Source organism: Sturnira hondurensis, unplaced genomic scaffold, assembly GCF_014824575.4.
Source record: "Sturnira hondurensis isolate 20B ecotype Veracruz unplaced genomic scaffold, ASM1482457v3 Scaffold0000867, whole genome shotgun sequence".
Taxonomy (NCBI): domain Eukaryota; kingdom Metazoa; phylum Chordata; class Mammalia; order Chiroptera; family Phyllostomidae; genus Sturnira; species Sturnira hondurensis.
In genome coordinates this window covers 4,178,639-4,199,490 of record NW_028073498.1, presented here as the reverse complement: position 1 = coordinate 4,199,490, position 20,852 = coordinate 4,178,639, and the positions used below count along the sequence as shown (strand labels likewise).

Sequence of the window (20,852 nt, the reverse complement as noted above, 5' to 3'; positions counted from 1 at the left end):
ACACAGGAGCCAGATTCAGCTAAGAAGTAGGAAGACCATCCCGTGGGCCATGGGGTACCTCTGAAGAAAGTTGCAGGGGAGATTTTACTGTATGAAGGCAGCTCTGTCAGTGAGGAAAAGGGGAGGAAGCTGCTGCAGCTGTTGGGGAAAAACATGGTGGTGCCTGAGCTGTTAAGAGGAACAAGATCTGAGAGATGAGCACCTTATGGGCAACACCACACTGTAGGTTGAGGTCAAAAGAAGAAAGGGAGGGAGGGGGCAGAGACATGCAGACCTCCCACACTGCCATTCTCCTCCATGGCATGCACATCCTCCAAGCAGCTTCAATCTCAAAAATTTCTCAGAATTGAGGACTTTCTCCTTGACTTCTGTTAAACCACAGTTGATCCTTGTGGAAGACAGAGAAGGAGAATGAGGTTGCAATACCTAAAGCCTGCTAAACAGATTATAAACTGTGCCTGCTGGGAGAAGAAGCAAGCAGTGGTGGGGCGCACAGCTTTGCAATATACGTAGCAATTCTCCACCCCTCACTGCATGTCCCACAGTGGACCTCCTGCTCCAGGCACAACTTTGCCTCAGTTCAAGAATTCCAAGGGCTCTGCAGATCTTCACGAGAAGAAAAGCACTTATTGAGCACCTACTAGATAACACTACGACAGATAACCAAACTCAGGAATGCTCAAACAGAAGCCGCAGTTTTTCAACAACCTAATCTTGGAAGGGACATCCTCTCACTTCCAGGGGGTTCTGTTGGTAAGAAGCGAGTCAACAAGTCCAGCCCACACCTAAGGGGAGGGGTTCAACCAGGGTGTGAAACCAAGAGTTGGGGGTCACTGGGAACCCTGTTAGAGGCTACTCACCTTAACCTGATGAGTTTTCATAGACGGGACATCCTGGTTTCTCCCCAGATGGCAAGTTCTTTCCCCTGACACCCAGGGGCTGATATACTTGGGGCCTATGAGGACACTTGAGGGACTGTTGTGGACACTGTTGTGGACCGTGGTGCCTCCATAGAGCTCCCAGGGGAGGGAAAAGGTAGTTTCTCGAACTGTGGCCAGTGCTCCCACTCCATCTAGTGCTTGAAGCTGCTGTAATGTTTTTTGGGGAGGAGGGGAAGCCATGGGCACACCCTCAACCACCACGTCAGCAGGACTGGGTTGGGTCCAGGTGGGGAAACTATTATCTTGACAGTCTTCTTCTAACTCCTCTTTGCTTCTGATCTTCTTCCCTCAGATTCTCTTTCCTTGCTCCCCAACCATGTCCATTGACCCCACAGTAGCTTGCTGGGCCGGTGCCCCAGGAGATCCGTGATAGGGGTGAGGAAAGACCGCCGTGGAGCTCCCTGGAAAGAGAGTAAGTGTGAGGGAGGTCTGAACTGCCACTCAGGTCATTTCAACTACATTTACTCAACATCTGTTCTCGGCTGGGTACAGGGGATCCAGAGATGTATAAAGTACAAATACTTGCCCTCCTGGGGGTTTCCAGAATTAGGAGGGAGCCAGATGTACAAATGCAATGACAAAACAGTAGAATAATTGCAAAACATACTTGATCAAAACATCCTTTTGTCACCCCACCACAATTGCCCCAATTCTCGAAGCATCACCATCTCTGCTTGGGCTATCAGTAGCTTTCAAGCTGGTTTCCTCTGTCTGTCCACTCTGATGCGGAGAGATCTTTCTAGAATGTAAATCTGACAATGCCACTATGCTGGTTAAAGGCTTCCCCCAAATGATCTTGGAAAAAAGCTGAACTCTGGGGTGGCCGCCAAGCCCCTAGCCATTGTCTACCCCTCCAGCTTCATCTCACCACCTTCTGCTCCAGTCATACCACAGGCTCTGTGCTGTGGTAGGTGACCCAAGTGACCATCCTGTCCCCTTGTCTCAGGAGCTGATATCTGTAACCACCTCCACTGGGAAGCATTCCCAGATTGCTCTCCCCAGTCTGGGAAAGGAGCCCCCACAGCCTCCATCAAAGTACTTCCCTCACCGAGATGGATTGTCTTTACTTGTCTGTGTCCCGATGAAATGGCAGCTTTGTATCTAGGCTTTCTGGTGCTTGGCGCAGAGAGGGCTGGCCGCAATAGAGATGGGGTGGGGGAACAGGACCAACTGACTGTGGAATGGAACTGAAGTCAAGTCTGGGAGCACAGACAAGGGCCTCCAGAATAGGAATTTTCAATTTCCCCAAGGAAGCGCAGAGGCTAGAAGCACCCTCTCGGCCTCCACTGGAGCCACGCCTTCTTCCTTATCTCCGGGCTCAAACTCGAAAAGCCGCGGCTCACCACGGACGCAGGTAGCTGGCAAGGAAGAGACCTGTTTCCCTTCACTTGGGGTGGACCAGAAGGCCCTGTGAAGCAAGTGCGGTACGAAATTGGACTTCAAGAGATTAGTTGGAACTTCATCTTTAAAAATAAAGTGTGGATGTGTGTAAGAGGATATTAAGCCATCCTCTCCCCCCCACCCCCCACCCCCTACTATTTTGCACGTGCTCTGGGTAAAGACACCAAAGCTCCGGAATGACTGTGGGTGTCTCCTCCCCCGCTCAGGGATACCCACCCTGGTGTTCTAGGCGCACTTGAATGAATGGGGGAGGACCGCACTCATGAATGAGTGCGTGAGTAAGGGAGTGAGCAGGAGAGCGGGAGGGTGAATGGCGACTGAGCCACCGACTCTGCACAGTGGAGCAGGCTCGGGCTCCACTTCCTTCTCTCGCCAGCTGGTGGCCTCGGGAAGGTGGCGGCGCCAGCAGCGGCCGGAGCTGCTGGGACGGGCCGGGCCGGGGCGCGGGATGGTGGGGGAAGGGGCGTTCCCGGCGGCCGCGCCTTCCGCGGCTATTGGATTAGTGGCCTTCAGGGATGAGCTCAGCCGGATCGGCTTTCAGCTGCAGCCTCCCGGCAGCCCGGGAAGGCGGGGAGCGGGCGGCGGCAGAGGAGGGGGAGGTGGCGGCGGCTGCAGCATCCAGTGCTGGCCGCAACGGCTGGCACTCCCGGTGCACAAAGGCGCCCATCCCCTGGGGAGGGCGATGAGCGCACCGTAGCCCGGGCCCCAGCTCCAGCCACCACTGCCTGCGCTAATGGCGCGGGGGAAGACGCAGGGCGTGCCAGGGGTCGGCGGCCGAGGCGCGGCCCGTGAGCCCTGAGCTCTGGACTAGCTGCCCTCTGTGTCGAGAGAGCGGAGCCTTGAAGCGGGTACAGCAAGAGCCTCTGCGAGTCCCGGGGATCCGCGCAGGAGGGTGCTTCCCCACTCCTACCCGACCTCTCGCACCTTCCTGCTGCTCCCGAGCGCCAACTTCCCCAAGAACGCTCCAACTCCAGGCCACCCTTCGGGGCAGAGGGGGCGCTGCTGCTGGGCACGAGCCATGAGGACGAACCCCCTGGCCCCAGGCAGCGAGCCTGCATCTTCAGGGTAGATCGGGCGCCCCTGAGTGGGCGGAGGCGCAGACGCCTCTCCCGGGAGTCCAGGACCTGCCAGTGCTGGCGATTCCTCCTGGGCCGGCGCTCGCCCTTTCTTTTATGGTGAGTATCCTCTAGCTTCTGGTGAGGGGCGCCCTGAGGCGCGCGGGAGCCCGGAGCCGAGATCTGGCTGTGCGGACATCGTGCGGGCCGGCACTCGCCACAGCTGGCGCTCGTGGCTTGGGTCCCGTGCGGGTCCCCGGGCATTCCTCTCTGCCGGCTTTAGCAGTTGGAGATGGGTTGTTTGCGCGCAGCTTTGGGGACGTTTGGGACCCATCCATGGAACCTTAGGTTCGAAGTCTGCTACTTCTCTTAGTAGTAGGGACGACACACAAAAAAATTGCTCTCTCCTCGACCCCCACCCCCACCCCCACCCCCGCCATCACCCTGCCTTAGTTTGGATCCAAGATCCGCCGTTCCCTGGGTGGGTGGTGACCTTGGGCAAGTCGCCAAACCTCGATTTCCTCATTGTAGGAGGAGATATTGGTACCAGCTTTTAGGGGTATTGGCAGGATGTACGCTTGTAGCGTGTGTAGACCTGTGCCTGGCATGTAGGAGCACTTAATCAAATGTTCACGCATTATCATCAGCGGTGTGAGCCCAAGCGTGCCGTCCAACTTTCTGGAGCTGCAGCATCTCCTTCGTCTATGTAATGGGGACCATAAGTTGTGGGGGCCTGTCCATCAGGGTTGGGGGATACCGAGAGGTGGAAGAAAGCGCCACTACGCACGCAGTAGGCGCTGGTGAAGTGGTAGCTGTCATCCACCCCCCTCCCCCGCTTTTTTTTTATTCACGCTGGGGTGATTGGGATAGTGCGCCCTGTCCCTGTCCAGTTCCTGGCCTTGCTTGGAGACAAACTTGGTCTATGCTCAGGAAGGGAGGGGGTCGTGTGCTCCTGGAGTCAAGGGCAGGGGGTTGGGTTTTGGGGTCTGGGAAGGAGGGAGGCGGCCAGAGACTGGAGCGCGGCAAACCCGTCAGTCTGGGTAGCACAGAACATGCCACGGGCTCCAAGCCAGAGGGAACGCAGGGCCCAGAACCTGTCCCTAGCGGGAGAAGCCTGGGCGGGGCGTCGGGGAGGCGGGTGGCTGCTCCCACCTCCCGGCTGTCGGAGCGCGGGTCAAGGGCTGCTGCAGACTGGAAGGGGAGGACACTTCTGAGCCGCCTTCACTAGGAGGCGGAGGGCTCTCAGCTCTGGAGTCAGGCTTGAGTTCAAACTCTGCCTCCACCATCCGCCAGTGGTGTGACCTTGGGCAAGTACTCTGATCTCTCCCAACTCATTTTCCTCGTTTTCCCCTTCCCCCTCCTATGGGAAGCTGGGAAGGGTTGATGAAGGAAGCAATTCTCTCCTCTCTAGGAATCTTTGCCCCCACCCCTCAATCTGATGAGCCTAAATCAGGAACACTCGAAATGTTACGCATGAACCTGGGATAAACACTATTAAAAGGAGAATGCAGTGCCTGCCCACCCTCTTCCCTGCTAGTCACTGCACCCTGCACCCTCGGAAGAGGAGATCAGGGCACTAGATTTTCGCACCTTGGCGCCTCTACCCTCCAACCAAGTCCTGCAGCTCTCACTCAGGCTGATAAGGAATCCCTCCTCCCCCCCAAACCCTTCGTTTGTTTTAAGTCCTGCTGATTAATGGAGTTCTTGGACAGACGAAGTGTCACTGGCATGGTATAAACATGCTTTACACAAGGGCACAGACCTCAGGTTGATTCCTTTTCTAAACTTCCTTAAAAAGTGGTAATAAATGACATTTAAGCCACCTTTGGCAAACAACAAACAAAATTCAACTTGCCGATCATTCCACTCAAATACTTCTCCGGTTTGTGTTTCTGCTTTATTTCCAAGACTGGATGCAGGGGGGTGGAGGGCTGCTGTGGAGGCTGCCTGGCCCACTTGGGTCTGGGACAGGGATCAGTGAGTGTCAGCCAGGCCAGGGGAGGTGGGAGGGCTCCCAGGACACCAGGGTATGTGGTGCCCTGGGAATCTGGTGTGACTGGTCTGCAGGGGGTCATGCTGGGAGGTTGGGCATGGGAGAAATAAGCTGGAGCAGGTTTTCAAGACTCACCTGTGCTAAGCTAAGGCGTGCAACTTCTCCCTGGAGAAGCCACCTGGAGAGTTGAAAGAGAAGACTGGTGGGCAGGTTGGTTGGATTTACCCCTTGGTGGTGGGGAAGGTGGGTTGGGGGCTATAAATTGGAATCCCAGAGCCTTGTAAGGAGACCGCTGTGGTCATCCAGGCAAGGGAAGTTGAGATATTGAGTGAGGGAGACAGAGATGGGGGATCCATGGCAGAAACGGGGGTGCAGAGAGGAACCCGGCATGCCACAGAGGGAAGAGGCTGAGGGTCAGCCCTGGGTGTCTCCATGTCTGACATCAGGAGAGGATAGGTGTGCCTACAGGGGGAGGCTTGTGGCAGAAAGAAGCCAGCTGGCTTTACAAGGTCATTTGAAGGAGCCTTAGTCTGTGGTAGCCAGAGGCTTCTAGGTAGGTGGTTTGGTGCTGAGGAGAGAAGGCAGGGCTAGAGACCCAGTTTGGGAGGATCTGAAAGGGCTGGAAATGCCAGTCCTTTGGAAAGAGAGAGCTCTGAGCAGAGACTGAAGGTGTGACCTAAAAGTCATCCCATTTATGGGACAGGTAAGGTGGACCCAGTAGCCAGAAGACAGCAGGAAACTGCTGAGAGCCCTGCGTTTTCATGTGCTGGTGTGTCCAGAGGAAGAGAACTGCTCCAAAGTCATGCGCCTGGCTCTGCTTTCTCCAGGAAAAAGTGAGGCTTAATCCAGTTAGTTGGGCCACAAAGACATCTGACCTGTCAGCCACACACTGTGAGATATGCAAGTCACGCAGATTCCTGGGGCCTAATGGTTCCCTTCCACCTGGCACTGCCTCCCTCTGGGTCTCCCTATCTCCCCACTTCCTCACCATCCTCTCTTCCTCTCTAGTTACCCCCCCCACCCCCGGAGTCTCAAAACTGATCCCAGAGACCCTGCAGGCGTAACTGAGGAACCTTCAGAAATCCCAGCAAGTTCCCATTATGATATCCTAGATTAAGTCTGAGGCTGAATAGGGTCACTTTTCTTTCAGGCATCCCAGGTTTTCAGGCAACCAGTTATACCAACTGGACAAAATTCAGCTTGGGAGAGAAATTTGTTTTCTACATAGGGTCTTCCCAAGAGAATCCCATTATGCATCACCCCCAGACCCCCCGCCATCCCCTTACCTCCAGCTTTGCTCCAGCTCGAGCCATGCTGGGCCTCACAGAGGCCAGCTGTCCTGTACATGTGCCTGGGACAGCCCTCTGGGCACAGGTGCAGCTGCAGCATTGACCAGGCCTGCCAGGAAGGTGTGTCTCTTTCAAATGACCTTGCAGAGCATGCTGGTCAGCAAACCTCCTTCATCCCATCCCCTGCTCTTGTTGGCTGACAGCCTGAGCTTCCGCCTTGGGGGCTTCTGGCTCAGTCACTGCTGGGAGGATTCCCATGGAAACCCCACAAGGAGGAGGGGCTGGGGAAGCCTCATTGATTCACGCTCCAGAAAGACGGGCAGGCAACGGTTTCACCTGGAACTGGACAGATGGCTCTCTTTGTAAGCTCTCTTGGGAAGAAAGGGTTTGCCGGCCAGTTCCAGTGTGAGCTCTGTGCCTGTGTATAAAGGGGAAAAGCTAAAGGATGCCTTTGAATAAAACCCGGGGGGTTCTTTAGTTCATTCATCATTGGCAGGTGCATTCTGAATGAGCATCTCTTTAAAAAACAAGCCTTTACTTAATATTTATACTAAGGAAATCTTTAAATATCCCAGTTGAACCAGTCCATGTAGGTCTCATTGTCTCTGTACAAATAAATGTACAGGGATGAAAAGTGAGGAATGAGGACCCAGCTCCCGATGGAGTGCTTTCTAAGGCAGCAGCTTGCTCCTATTTGTTTGTTCGTGCTTGTACAGTGGGTAGTCATTCATCCACCGCTTCCTCTGAACCAGAGCCTTGCAGGGTCCTGGGGAGGGACCAGTGAGGAGACCCAGTCTTGCTCTTGTTCCCCAGCTGGTGGGAGGGAGATGTCATGGCCCCTTGCCATGGTCTGTGATGGGAACAGGTACAGGGGCTCTGAGAGCAGAAGAAGGGGTTGGGAGCCCCCAGAGGCATTGATACTCCAGGAGAATGAATTACCCAGATGTGTGCTTGTGGTGTTTTCAGGGAGAGAGAAGGGACTGTGGTAGCAGCCTGTCAGCACATGGATGTGGGGACCTGTAGGGAAATTCAGGCAGGTTGGTGGAGAGACGGTGAAGGGTTCACGGAGGAAGATGGGCCGGGAAGCTTCGGGGAGCACTCTGAGAGCGTTTAAGGTGAGGAGTCTGCACTTGACCCTGAAAGCTGCAGGGAGGCTGTGGAGGAGCTTAGGCTGGGAGCGCGATTAGACCGGCTTCGCATTTGACAAGTGCTGTAGTGGGTATCTGAAAGCAGGATGCAGTCTGTTAAAGGAATTCAAGTGCCTTCAAACTGCCCTGCTGTTGACAGTCCTTGTCATTATTCAGACCCGTAACTGGGTCTGACCCCTGTGGTACCAGCTCTCCCTTGAGGGAAGTGATGGGGTTTTAGGCTTCACTGCAGCCTCCGATCCCAGAGAGACAACATTCTGTTGCTTAAAAGAATGAAATCCACCCCCACCCACGACCCCAGCAAGTCTGAAGCCAAAGACCGCACTGAGGGGAGGGCATTTCACCCCATCTTTGCCAGTTCCTGCAGCAGCCATGTCGCCATGTCGCCTGTCGCCAGGGGTTTCCCTGCCTGGGTGAGCCCAGCAGACAGGCCTCGGAGGATGGAATTTGGAGTCCTGGGCCTCTGAAGACCGAGTGTCACATTTTGCAAACCACCGAAGCTCCTTAACCAGTGCATCAACGCTTCATGGCTGCTCGTTCCCCTGTTGAACTGCAACACTTGCCAGGGTCCTGAGAAGGGCAACTGGCAATCTGAGTTTTTGTTTTCTTGCTCTGCCATCATTGAAGTCCAAGTATGACCTAAGACCTTGAGTTTGGTTTGAGGGGGGATGCGATGGAGGCTCCCCTAGGCATTGCTCAGTATGCCCCGTGCTTGCTGGGCTATGAGATAATGTTCTTCCTATCAGGAGGGTAACTCTTGTATCTGCCGTGTGCCTGGCCCCGTGCCATGTGTTGTAGGGGAGAAAGAAAGAGAAATGTGAAAAGCATCTACTCCATTTGACTGGAGAGAGATTTGGTAGAGATTGAGCCTGACTCGGCCACTCCTGTGTCCCACTCTGTGTCAGCAGCACAGAGCCCGGCACATGGTAGGTGTGCACTAAGTGTTTGTTGAACAAACCAATGAGGACTGGAGGCAGGGAAGAGCATCTAACAAAGGGGCAGCCTCGGCACAGAGAAGAGTCAGCTGCTCAGAGGCTGTGACCATGTTCATGGCAGAATTGGGCCCTGGGTCACCACCTCCTGACTCCAGGCCTGCCCCTTTTCCTGCCGCATCTGCTAAAGAGAGCAGAAAATGAGACTTTCCTAAAGCCCGGCGTCTTCTCTCCACACCCATAAGTGTTCTGAGCCTCGCTTTTAAAGCACTGCGCCTGTGTCTGTGAGTGAGGGGAGCAAGCAGCCAGGTAAAAGACTCTGGTCCTCAGAGGAATACCCTTCAGGGTAGAAAAATGCAGACAAGCAGAAACATTAAGTTTTGGCTAGCTCTGGTTAGACGGAGGTGTGGGGCAGGCAGCTAGAGGCCCAGTTGAACTGGGCAGGCTTCCTGGAAAAGGCGGAGCTGTCAGGCAGGAGTGGGGGAGGGGAGGAAGGATGGACACAGGGCCCCACACACCTAGACAAAGACATGAAGACTGACCTGCAACCCCAGTTTAGGAGTTGGGACTCTGCATTTGTAGATTCCTGTCTTCCAACTCCAGTCTTGACCCTGTCTTCAGCTGGTCATTCTGTTTCTTGACTCTGATCCTGTTGCCCTTGACCGTTCTTCTGTAGCTGAATCCTAGCTGAATCCCATGGTTGCTTCTTTAGGGTGCATTCAAATGGACAGATGGCAATGTTGGAGGACGTACACAGTTTAAAGCAGCACTCAGCACTCCTCGGGTGCCTCTCGGGTGCCCTGTACCATCCAGACTTTACAGATGTCTACCCTGGTCCTTGCCAAGGCAGGTGAGGTTAGCACAGGATTAGCAGCGGGATTAGCACCGTTCAGATGAGTCTCAGAGAGGCTGAATCTTTGTTCAGGGTCCAATGGGCAGGCAGGAATCCAAACCCTGCCCTTCCTTATATTGTGATGTCACTAGCTTTCCTTAGTGCATGACCATTCATGAACACTCCGTTCTGGGCTCTGTCTTGGGGGGTGGGGGGAACAGCAAAGGGGCTACTTGTTACATGTCCACCTCGCCACGTCCCCGGTGTGGGCAGCCTTTAGGGTTCTGGTCTGCCGCCGATGGTGGCAGAGACTTTGAGGACCTGAGACTGCAGCCAGGGGGGAGAGCACCTTGCCCTCAACGACCCAGCATGGGTCTCCTCTGAAGCTGCCATTTGGCTGTGGCTTTCAAACACAGTTGTGGCTGTGCTGTTGAAGTTGTCTCTTCAACAACAACCACAACAAAGGTGGCATGGTTGGGGACATTTCCCTTAGAAATGTCCTGGATGGGTGGGTGTCATGAAAAGGTTCTGTTCTAAAAAGCCTGGAGGGAGATGGTAAAGCACAGGCTTGTCCCCCTGTGGCCCTGGGGTCCTTCCCCGTCCTTCTGATTACTGGGAACCTCTCATTGGGAGCCTCTTTCTCCTTTTGAATAAAGGGGCACAGACCTCCCAGTTCCTGTGAAGCAGATATCATGCAGCCTGGCACAGAGTGAGTGCATAATTTAAGGTTAGTGATGGAGAAAGTGCAAGGGAGTGGAGGCAGTGGGGACTTTGGGTTCAGGCTACTGAGGCGGGATCAGCCCTGCTGGCTTTCAGCTGGGTGACTTTGGTCAGGATGCTTTCTCTTGGAGCCTAGTTTCCTGGCCCATTAGAATGACAGCAGAGAAGCCTTTAAGTGAATTACCAAAGTGGCAGACGCCCTGGGGCAGTCTGTGCAAACTTCCTCAGGGGACCCTGGGTGGAGCGTCTTGGTTCTTCCAACCTAATCCCCTCTACTCCCCCTGGTGCCTCACATGTTACCTTGCTTATTTCTCAACCTGGTTGAGGCTCAAGGGCTGGATGAAGCCCTTTGGGTTAAATTCCCACCTCCTCCTCCCTTTCTTCTCTTCTCCCTCTTTCTTCTCCCCGCCCCCTCCCTTCACAGTGGTGAGAGCCTCCTGGACCCCACACCTTGCTTGTGTGGCCTCATGGATCTGTTGGATCTTCCATATCAGCACATTCTTTTCTCCAGCTGCATAGTTTTCTGTCATATGGATTTATCATAATTTCTAGTCTTACCATTTGCAGTCTTTAATGCAATAAAAGCAGAACTTCTTGCAAAAAAATTATCCTGTCTTCATTTGGGGTTTCTCCCAATATTTTGCTATTACAAACAATGCCGCATATTTATATGTGCATATATAACACATATGATAATTTATATATACATGGATTACATATATATTATACAATACATACATGATATATTACATATATATGTAGTTTTGCCCATTTGAGAGCATATCTGAATAAACACCAGAAGTAGGCTTGCTAGGTCAAAGGGTATGTGCATTTGTAATTCTGAGAGATGATGCTAATTTGCCATTTGCTGAGGTTTCACCGTTTAACCTTCCAATTAGCTACAGAGGAACCTATCTGCTTCTCCTAGAAGACACTATCCAACTTTCTGATCTTCACTAATCTGATACACCAAAAGGGCACTTTACTGTAGTTCTAACTAGTTTCTCTTTTATTGGGTTGGCAAAAAGTCCATTATGTTCTTTTTCTATACCATGGCTCTAGTAGTACTTAGTTGTCTTTAACTTCATTTGAAATAATTTTGTTAGACTGTGTTGTGACAGCTGTCATATCAGCGTGAACTTAAAAAAATAACTTGTTAAAATTGGTGAGTTTTGTGCAACCATTTTAATATTGAAGACAGAAGAAGATACACAACATTTTTAGTATATTATGCCATATTATTTCAAGAAAGCTAAAAATGCAATTGAAATGCAAAAAAAGATTTGTGCAAGCCCTGGCTGGTGTAGCTCAGTGGATTGAGCATGGGCCTGCAAACCACACGATTGCGGTTCGATTCCCAGTCAGGCCACATGCCTGGGTTGCAGGCCAGTTCCCAGCAGGGGACTCACAAGAAGCAACCATACATTGATATTTCTCTCCTTCTCTCCTTCCCTTCCTCTCTAAATTTAAATAAATAAAATCTTAAGAAAAAAGATTTGTGCAGTGTATGGAGAAGGTACTATGACTAATTGAACATAATCGAAAGTTGCTTGTACTGTTGACATTTTGGCCAAATAATTCTTTGCTGTGGGGCTGTCTTATGCATTGGAAGATGTTTAGCAGCACCCCTGGCCTCTACCCACTGGAGGCCAATAGCAGGAGACAGCTGGCATACTCAAAATATCCAAATCAATAAAAGTTATGGGTGAAAATTAAAAATGTGTCTTTTATTATAAAGAAAAAATGTAACGGACTTTTGGGCCAGCCCTATATTATGCATTTGGTAGACAGATCATCTTTTCAAAGGAGCTGTTTGGTCTTTTGTGTGAGCTCTCTGTGGTGCTCTTTCCCATTTGTGTTTGGGTTGGTCTTACTCGTTTGTGGGAGTTGGTCGCGTTTACAATTTGTGTTGCACGTGTCTCCTCCTTTTAAAACAAGCCTAACTACTTTTATGAGTGTTTTTTGCTATGCCATTTGGTTATTTCTCATTTTCATCTCATATTTAACATATTTGTGTCTTCTGCCCCTCTTTTCAATGATCAGATTAAATGGTTCATGTGTTGTAATACCTTTTAGTCATAAAGTCATGCATTAAGTATATTTAGTAATATATGAAAATGTTAGTTATTAAATTTTAGATAAGATAACCTGAATAAAGGCCCATGATGACAATTTCTTTTTCTTTAAAAAAGAAAATTCACTAATATTTTATAGACAAAAAAAGGGGAATAAAATGAAATACATCCAAATACTAACAATGTTTATATCTGGTTAATGGGATAGAAGGTGATTTTTAGGTTTTGTACATGTTTTATATTATCTAAAATTTAGAAATTAATGTTTTAAATTAATAACTATTTTTAGAGCAGTTTTTGGTTTATAGAAAAACTAAGCAGAAAGTACAGAGAGTTCCATATACTCACACCCAGTTCCCCCTATTATGCTACATTTATCAAAACCAATGAACCAATATTGATTATTGTTATTAACCAAAGACCACACTTCATTCAGATTTCCTTAGTTTTTACCTAATGTCCTTCTCGTGTTCCCGGCCCTTATCCAAGACACCAAGTTACATTTGGTGGTTGTGTCTCCTCAGGCTCCCCTTGGCTGTGACCGTGTCTCAGACTGGTCTTTAATGGCCGTGGCAGTTTCGAGGAGCGCTGCCCAGGTGTTCTGATGGGACTCGTACTGTGTGTTTCTCCTGATTGGACTCAGGGGCTTGGAGGGGGAGGACCATAGCGGCATGTGTTATTTCATCGAATCATATTGAGGGAATACATTATCAATGTGATAGATTAATATGATAATAATATAATAATAACAATATGATAATATAATATAGACTAAAACACCAGTGCTCAGATTTTTTGATTAGTTCTATTGTTTTTCTAATTTATTACACTTCATTTATGTATTTTCATTCTTTCTGATTTATTATTGTAAGTAAAACAGTTATGATTTTTCTTGACTACTATTTTAGTGGGAGCCCACAGATTCTAATATATGGAATATTTCTTATTCTTATTTTCTGGGTATTATTCACTTTTTATATAGATTTTTTTTTAAATCTGGGTTTTAAAAGAGAGTTTATTTTTTATTTATTTTTAGTCGTTTCATTGTTTATACCATAGTCACATTTGAATTGGAAAAACTGCTCTGTGACAGACAGGACAGAGACCTGTCGTGCAAAGGAAAATAAGTGAAGGTTTTCACAAAGCCTGAGGAGGGAGGTGCCGCAGTAGCGGGGGTGGCTGGCTGCAGCGCCTGACAGCAGCGCCCAGGTGTGCGCGGGGGAGGGGCGGGTGGAGCGGGTGGGTGCGAGCGGAGGGTGCTCCAGGTCGGCCAGCTTCTGTTGGCCGGAGACCACCGCTGGCTCCTGAGGGGAATTCCCCGTTGTGCCTGGTAAGCCAATCACTTGTCACTCGGACATAAATCGAGTGGGGCAACCAAACGAAAGTTTTTAAAAAGGTTCGAGTGGTAGGGTTTTGTGATTAGAATTCCATGTTATCAGTTACTGTATTATTTCAGTTTTTTTGCTGAGGTTTTATTTGTGGCCTTAATATACAGTCAATTTTTTGAAATATACATCAATTAAAATTATCTTTAAATTATACAGTTTTGGTTTTCCTCTCTTTGCCTAAGTCGGCCCCTGGATGGGTCATGAACTAAAAGAGGTGAATCAAAATCACTGCCTGCACTGGGAATCTCCCTGCCCTTCCTCCTGCGTAGTAGCTTGTGCTCTGAACTCGGGCGCTGTTGTCTGGTGTGTCAGATCTTCGATTGGGGGTCACATTCTTTATTGTCATAAAGTGTTCTTTGTCTCATTTAAAACCATTTACCCTGAAGTCAGCTTTACTTGATTATATGAAAGCAACAGTGCCTGTTTAATTCAAGGAAGCATTTACCTGGTATATGTTTGCTCTTTATTTTCAAAATTGTTGAATCACGTCTCTTTGGGGCACACTGCTGGGGGGCTTTGTCTTACTCTCCAATCTTAGAATCTTCTCTTTTTAGGGGCATTTCTGTGACCATTCATTGACATGGCTTGTATTTTGGTCTTAGTTTTCCTATCATATTTTATGTCTTTGTCTTTCTGCTTCTATTGCGTTTTAAAACAAAATCTTTCATGCTACAGTGTTTTGTGCTGTGTTCCCTCTAACAACTAAAAAATTTGTATTTTTAGCTCTCCTGGAGGTAGCCTTCAGAACTGTGTACAATGCATTAATCTTTTTTTCTTTTTAAAGACTGTACTAGTTCTCTCTCTTCTGAAATAAGTGATCATTAGTTTATAAATTTGGTCAATATTTTTATCTGCTTTGTGACAGCTTTTTTTTCTGTTGAGTTTTTGGTTTGTCATATATTTTTTCTGTTCTTTTTCCTCTTTACATCTCCTCTGGCATCTTTGACTACATTGTGAGCTGGTTGTTCTTTTGAAAGGGGCGAACCTCCCCAGGTCAACATTTGGCAGGGGACGCACGTAGAGGAGGTTCACGGAAGTGTTCTAGGAGAGCAAGCAGCATTGCTCCCAGGCTCCTGGTAATTTTGTCCACAGGACCGTGGCAGAGATTTCTTCTGGCTTCCACCCAGACAGCAGAGACCTGCAGCTACAGCCTTCTTTCTCCCAATGTGGCTCCTTCCCTGCCCTGCCTCCCCAACACACTGCTCCCTGTAAAGATGGCTGGCCTATGGTTTTCTCCGTTAGCCTTGACCTCCTCTTTCCTCTCCTTGCCCTCTGCCTCCCACTCCCCTTCCCATGGAGACTGCACCCCATCCCTCAGACGGTTAACTTAGGTTCCTGTCCATGTTTCAGGGTGACCTGGGTGTCACAGGCAACTCCCACTGCCAGACCACATACCCATTGTTCCTGATTAGGAACCATTGTTTTTTACCCCTTCAGGAAGGGCCAGCTCATAGAGATCTGCCAGCTTTACCCCCGCTTTGTGGCCACAGGTGTCTTCTGTAGGTGCTTTCTCACAGCCCCTTTGATCTTCACAGCTTTGGGCAGCCTCCCCGTGTACGTTGTGGTTCAGGTTACAAATGCCTTCCAATTTTGCTGAAGATAGAATTTCTCCTTTATTTTGGGTGATTTGGGATATGAAAAGGCATAACTTTATTCTGCTATCTTAGAACTGTCTTGTGTTGTGACTTTTCCTTTTAATGCGTTCTGGTGTTCCTCCAGGTTAAACATTAGCCAGAGCTCTCTGGATGGAGTTGGCATGAGCCGAAGCTGGGGTCTCACCATAGAAAGGAAAGAAAACACGAACTGAGAGTAAAATGAGGGCGTTAAAAGGAGAAAGTCACAGCATCCCCACCCGTGCTGTGTGGCAGTGGGGTTCGCTTTGGCTGGGCCTGTGCCACCATTTGGGTGGGTGGCTTTGGCCAGGCTGAGCAGGGCCTGGAAAACGCCTGTCTCCTGGTCTGTCTTGGGAAGATGCTCTGGGCCCAGCAACACTCAGGCCAGGGTGGGGAGGGCACAGGCCTCTGTTTTGCATAGGCTGCAGGGCTCCATCTCAGCCTGCATCAGGGCCCCTGGTCTCCTGAGGAGAATGGCCAAGCACCCTGGTCTCCTAATGAGAATGGCCAAGTCCGCCTCCCTGAAAAATTAGGATCCTGCCTCAGAGGCAGTGTCCAGAGTTAATGCAGTTAAGGTGTTTTACCTGCCCATAGAAAGAGCTTGCCCCGCCAAAGGGAAAGGTTTTGTTTGGGATGTCCGGAGGGTAGAGTCAGAGAGGGAAACCTGCCCTCGGAGTCTCAGGCTGGCCCTTCATATTATCATCTCAGATTCCCACATCGCCAAGAGGGAGCCGCTTTATCCGCATTTCACAGATGAGGAAACTGGAGTCTCAGAGAGGCTGAGACCAGGAGTCCTGCCTGTGGACATGCAGCTAAGAGATGGAGAGAGGGGTTGGGATGCAGTTCTGTTGGGTTTCAGAGCCTACACGTCAGCTCGCTCAGCCCCCTGCTTCCTGCTCACCATCCTTAGATGGCGGCCGTGTGTCCATGCCCGTGTGCCCAGGTGATCAGGCCGGATCCTCGCTCTGCATCTGCCTTCTCAACCCTGGCTGTACCTCAGATGGCATTCGAGCTCCCCAGGGCAGCCAAGGAAAGGAAGCAACAGTTTCACATCCTACCCGGTTTAGGCAACTGTGTCCCCTTAGCCTTGGCCCAGGGCTCATCCTCTGGAATCAAATGCATCTGGGTTCCTCTCCAGGCTCCATGATCTTAGACAAGTCACTTAACTTCTCTGGCTTCAGTCCATTTTTCTGGAATGAAATGACCTGTGATTGCTCCTAGTACGGAACACGGACTCTGACGCCAGGTGGGCTTGGTTTGAATCTTGGCTCAGCCCTGTATTAACTGTAGGACTTTGGTTAATTACTTACCTTCTCTCTTTTAGTTTTCTCATCTATAAAATGAGAATAATGAGTATGTCTTGTAGGGAGGTTTAAGGATGAAATGAACTAATAAATGCAAATAATTTAGAACAGCGTCTGGCATATGGCAAGTTCTAGGTAAGTGCCAGATATTATTATTTGAATTAGTTATTATTAATGCATGGTAAGCGCTCAGCCAAAGCATGGGCATAGATGGCCATCAATGCTGCTGCTATAACCTATCCCCTTTTCTTCCTTCTAGGAGCTTGGGTTCCTGCCCCAGCCCCGTAGAGGCTGTGGAGGCACACGGTCCGGAAGCCTGGTTCCCAGGCCGCTGGCCCATTCCCGACTGCAGGGGGTGGCGCTTCCCACGAGGTAGCGGTGGCCTGCAGCAGCTGCCCCTCCTGGCAGTGAGCCATGGGCCAGAAGCTCTCCGGGAGTCTCAAGTCGGTGGAGGTTCGAGAACCGGCGCTACGGCCGGCCAAGCGGGAGCTGCAGGGCATAGAGCCGGGGCGGCCGGCGCGGCTGGACCAGCTGCTAGACATGCCTGCGGCGGGGCTGGCTGTGCAGCTGCGGCACGCATGGAACCCCGAGGACCGTTCACTCAATGTCTTTGTCAAGGATGATGACCGGCTCACCTTCCACCGGCACCCGGTGGCCCAGAGCACTGACGGCATCCGAGGCAAAGTGGGCCACGCCCGCGGCCTGCACGCCTGGCAGATCCACTGGCCGGCTCGGCAGCGAGGCACCCACGCAGTCGTGGGCGTGGCCACGGCTCGGGCACCCCTGCACTCCGTAGGCTACACGGCACTGGTGGGCAGTGACGCCGAGTCGTGGGGCTGGGACCTGGGCCGCAGTCGCCTCTACCATGATGGCAAGAACCGGCCCGGAGTGGCCTACCCAGCCTTCCTGGGGCCTGATGAGGCCTTCGCACTGCCGGACTCCCTGCTTGTGGTGCTGGACATGGACGAGGGCACGCTCAGCTTCGTTGTGGACGGCCAGTACCTCGGCGTGGCCTTTCGTGGTCTCAAGGGCAAGAAGCTGTACCCGGTGGTGAGTGCTGTGTGGGGCCACTGTGAAGTCACCATGCGCTACATCAACGGCCTTGACCGTAAGTGCACCGGCTGGGTGGGGAATGGGGAGTTCCAGAGTCTGCCTGACCCTGGGGTTGTTGGGGAGGGAGGTCAGAGGCCCGTGAGGCCCCGCCCTTCAGCAGCACTTGGGATAACCCTGCCTTGTGTAGAGCGTGACTAGAAGGTAGACTCTGAGGCCAGGCTCTTGGGTTTGACTCTTAACTCTCCTTTGCTGGCTTAGTGATCATGGGCCATGCCTCAGTGTCCTTACTGAAAGTGCAGCACAGTGTTAGTCATTTTGGTCAGGGTTGTGTTGAAGATCGAATAATATAATAATGTACGTGGGGTGACTGGAACAGCGACTAGGCCCCTAGCAGGGGCTCTGAGTGCTGATGCTAATTTTGAATCATTTGGTCTGTATGGGAGTTATGCAAAATGAGGTCTCCTGAGTGCCCAGCCTCCTGCTCACAGCAGAAGCAGAGTGGCAGTAGAAGGCACAGTCCCTGTCTTGAATGCCATGCACTCAAGTTACTGACAAATAACAAATAATGAAAACAACAGCTACCATTTATTGACCACATACTATATACAGAGCTGAACACCCAAATTCCAGCTCTTCCTGGTGAACTTCTATTAAAGGGGAAGCTGCCTCTCTGGGGGAATGAGAGCTGCAAGTTGTGGAATCTTCTGGTTTTTCCAAGAGGGCCTAGACGCCTAGATTTGGTGTGAATTATCCCAATTTTAAGCTTGGCCACCATGGAAAACACTGTATAGGCCAACAAAACACCCTTGCCGGCTGTAAACAAGCCCATAGTTGCTGGGTTTGACCCCAAACAATTCTAAGGTCTCATCGAATTTAATATGCACAACCGTCCTGTGAGGCAGCAATAACAGGGGTGGTTATTGGTCTTAGGGTGGGGTCACTTCTGGGGGCACAGGCGCCTGGCCCACAACCATGGGGGGAATTACTGGGCTCACACACTCCTGGTCCAAAGAGCCGACCTGCCGTACCCCTGATGAGGCGCACAGAGGTGGGTGCTGAAGGCCGGAATCTCACTTCATTCGTTTTAAGGGAGAGACATAATTGCCCCCATTTCAGGAATGAGAAAACTGAAGAGTGGGGCCACAGAGAGCCAGCACCAGGCCTCCCCAGGTCTGTCAGCCTCTGAGGCCCATGCTTTCTTCATGCTTCCCCTTCAAGTTGGGGGACCAAAAGTAACACTCAAGAAAAAGGAGTCAAGAGTAAGATACACTCAAGTACGATGTACAGTTATCCCAGCGCAGGGCGCGTTGACTTTGCAAGAGTGTCAGGCCGACGGACCGTGGCCAGTGTGCTCAGCTCTCTGGTGCAATTGGTGACATTCTTGTTCATATTTTATTTCTGTGGTTGTTGAACTAAGGTTGCCGTTGAATGACGCAGTGCTGTTCTGTTTACTCTAACTAACTGGTTAAACCCAGGAGCAGATGAGCGTGTCCTGAGAAGGCTAGTTTAGTCCTCCCAGTGCCTTGTCGGGGATGTCTGGATCCCTCACAGACCTGGTGACCAGGTGAACCTCCGTGCTGGGAAAAGCAACTCCAACTGCACTCTCTTATGCTCAAGGTTACTTGCCGAAATTGATCACTGGACTGGACAGGTGGACTTGGTGAGCAGCTCTCGAATCTGGTGCGCCTTATATGGTGGTGTGTCTTTGGTAAATCAGTCACTCTAATGCCCTACAACTCATTTTACTCACCTGTCAGTTGGGACAGTGTCAGGTCCCTTTCATAGGTACTGTGAGATATTGTGCGGTGGCACCAGTGTCACAGTAGCTGGAATTAAAGGCTGATATTGATACCCTGTGGGAGCTACCTGAGCCAATGAACGGTTGTGCCCCCAAAGTGGGCTTCCTCTTGGGTATTAATCTGTTGCTTTGTTTTCAGGTACAAAGCTAAGCTATTAATGAGGTTGAAGCCAGCGGCTCTTCCGTGCACGATAGGATTAGGAGAAATCAACTGTGGCGTCCTCCTTGGTACGCTGCTTAGGGTGGGAAAGGACAATTGTGTTTGGGCCTTTTGAGCTCTTCCATCCTTCAGATGGCTGAAGACTGAAATTTGATGTGTTCCATCCTCCCCACTGGTGGTGACTTTTGTCAGCTTGGCTGAAGCTGGATTGCCCAGCCAGGGCTCAAGGGGAGTCCGGGATGTCACGTGATACAAGCCTGTGGCATCTTCCCTTCTGTGACAGGATTGACTTGTCTGCTGTGAACAGACCAGACTTCACTGGCCTGTTCCCTAGTCAGGAATAAAGTTCTCTATCTCAGGCAGAAAGGGGGAGCCCAGCCTCTGGGCTTCCAACGGCCCACGATCGGTGGGACAAGCCCTGACAGCAGGATGGGCCTGAGCACAGGCTACAGGGAGTCTGACAGGGGCCAGTTGGGAAGGCGCTCTGTGATGCTGCACCTGCTGACCGGGGCTGGAGTCCACCAGTAGGTGCCTGGGCTCTGGGAAGGCTTGGCCCTAGGGAGCGTCTGGGCAGGGAAGGAGACCCAAAGTGGTGTTCTGTGCATAAGGAGAGCTCTGAGCCTCATTCATTGTGGAGAGACAGCAGGTCCCCAAACTCAGACCCTACCTGGATGTGGCCTCAGTTAGAGACAGGCTCAAGGACAAGAGGGTGGAGCTGCCCTCTGGGGTTGCTTCCCCACAGGATCGTGGGGGCAGGTCTCTGCCCAGGGCCCCTGGCCGGCCCCAGCACTCTGCAGGAGGCCATGGACAATGACCACCTCCTCTCTCCAAACCTCATGGTTCTCCTTCGTAAAATGGGCATGACGGAGCACAGAGCAGACACACAGGGGCTGGTGCTCATTTCTTTGATTAACAAGGTGAGCCGGGCTGCCAGGTCCTGGGGTTCACCTAGGGATTAAAACAAAAACGGCCTCAGTAGAGGCTTCTCTTCTAATGTGATTAAAAGTAAGTTAATGGATACCATTTTCTCCATTTTTGAATTTTTATGACTGTAAAAGCAAGACTTAGAAAGTGCTAACCTCATTTAACTCTGAAGCATACGCGTTGAAGACAAGCGCTCCTGGAAGTGCCCTTTCCTTTCCAAACGTGT

The 20,852-nt window shown here is 51.0% G+C and overlaps 1 protein-coding gene across 1 annotated transcript in view; it reads left to right on the top strand.

Moving 5' to 3' along the window:
• Positions 1 to 2,916: 2,916 nt before the first annotated feature.
• Positions 2,917 to 20,852, top strand: part of SPSB4 (splA/ryanodine receptor domain and SOCS box containing 4) — a 69,371-nt gene continuing 51,435 nt past the window's right edge. Inside the window, exons 1-2 of the mRNA XM_037051692.1 lie at positions 2,917 to 3,517; positions 16,951 to 17,799. Coding sequence (XP_036907587.1) covers positions 17,106 to 17,799 — 694 coding nt within the window. The 5' untranslated portion in view covers positions 2,917 to 3,517; positions 16,951 to 17,105. The remainder of the gene's footprint in view (positions 3,518 to 16,950; positions 17,800 to 20,852) is intronic.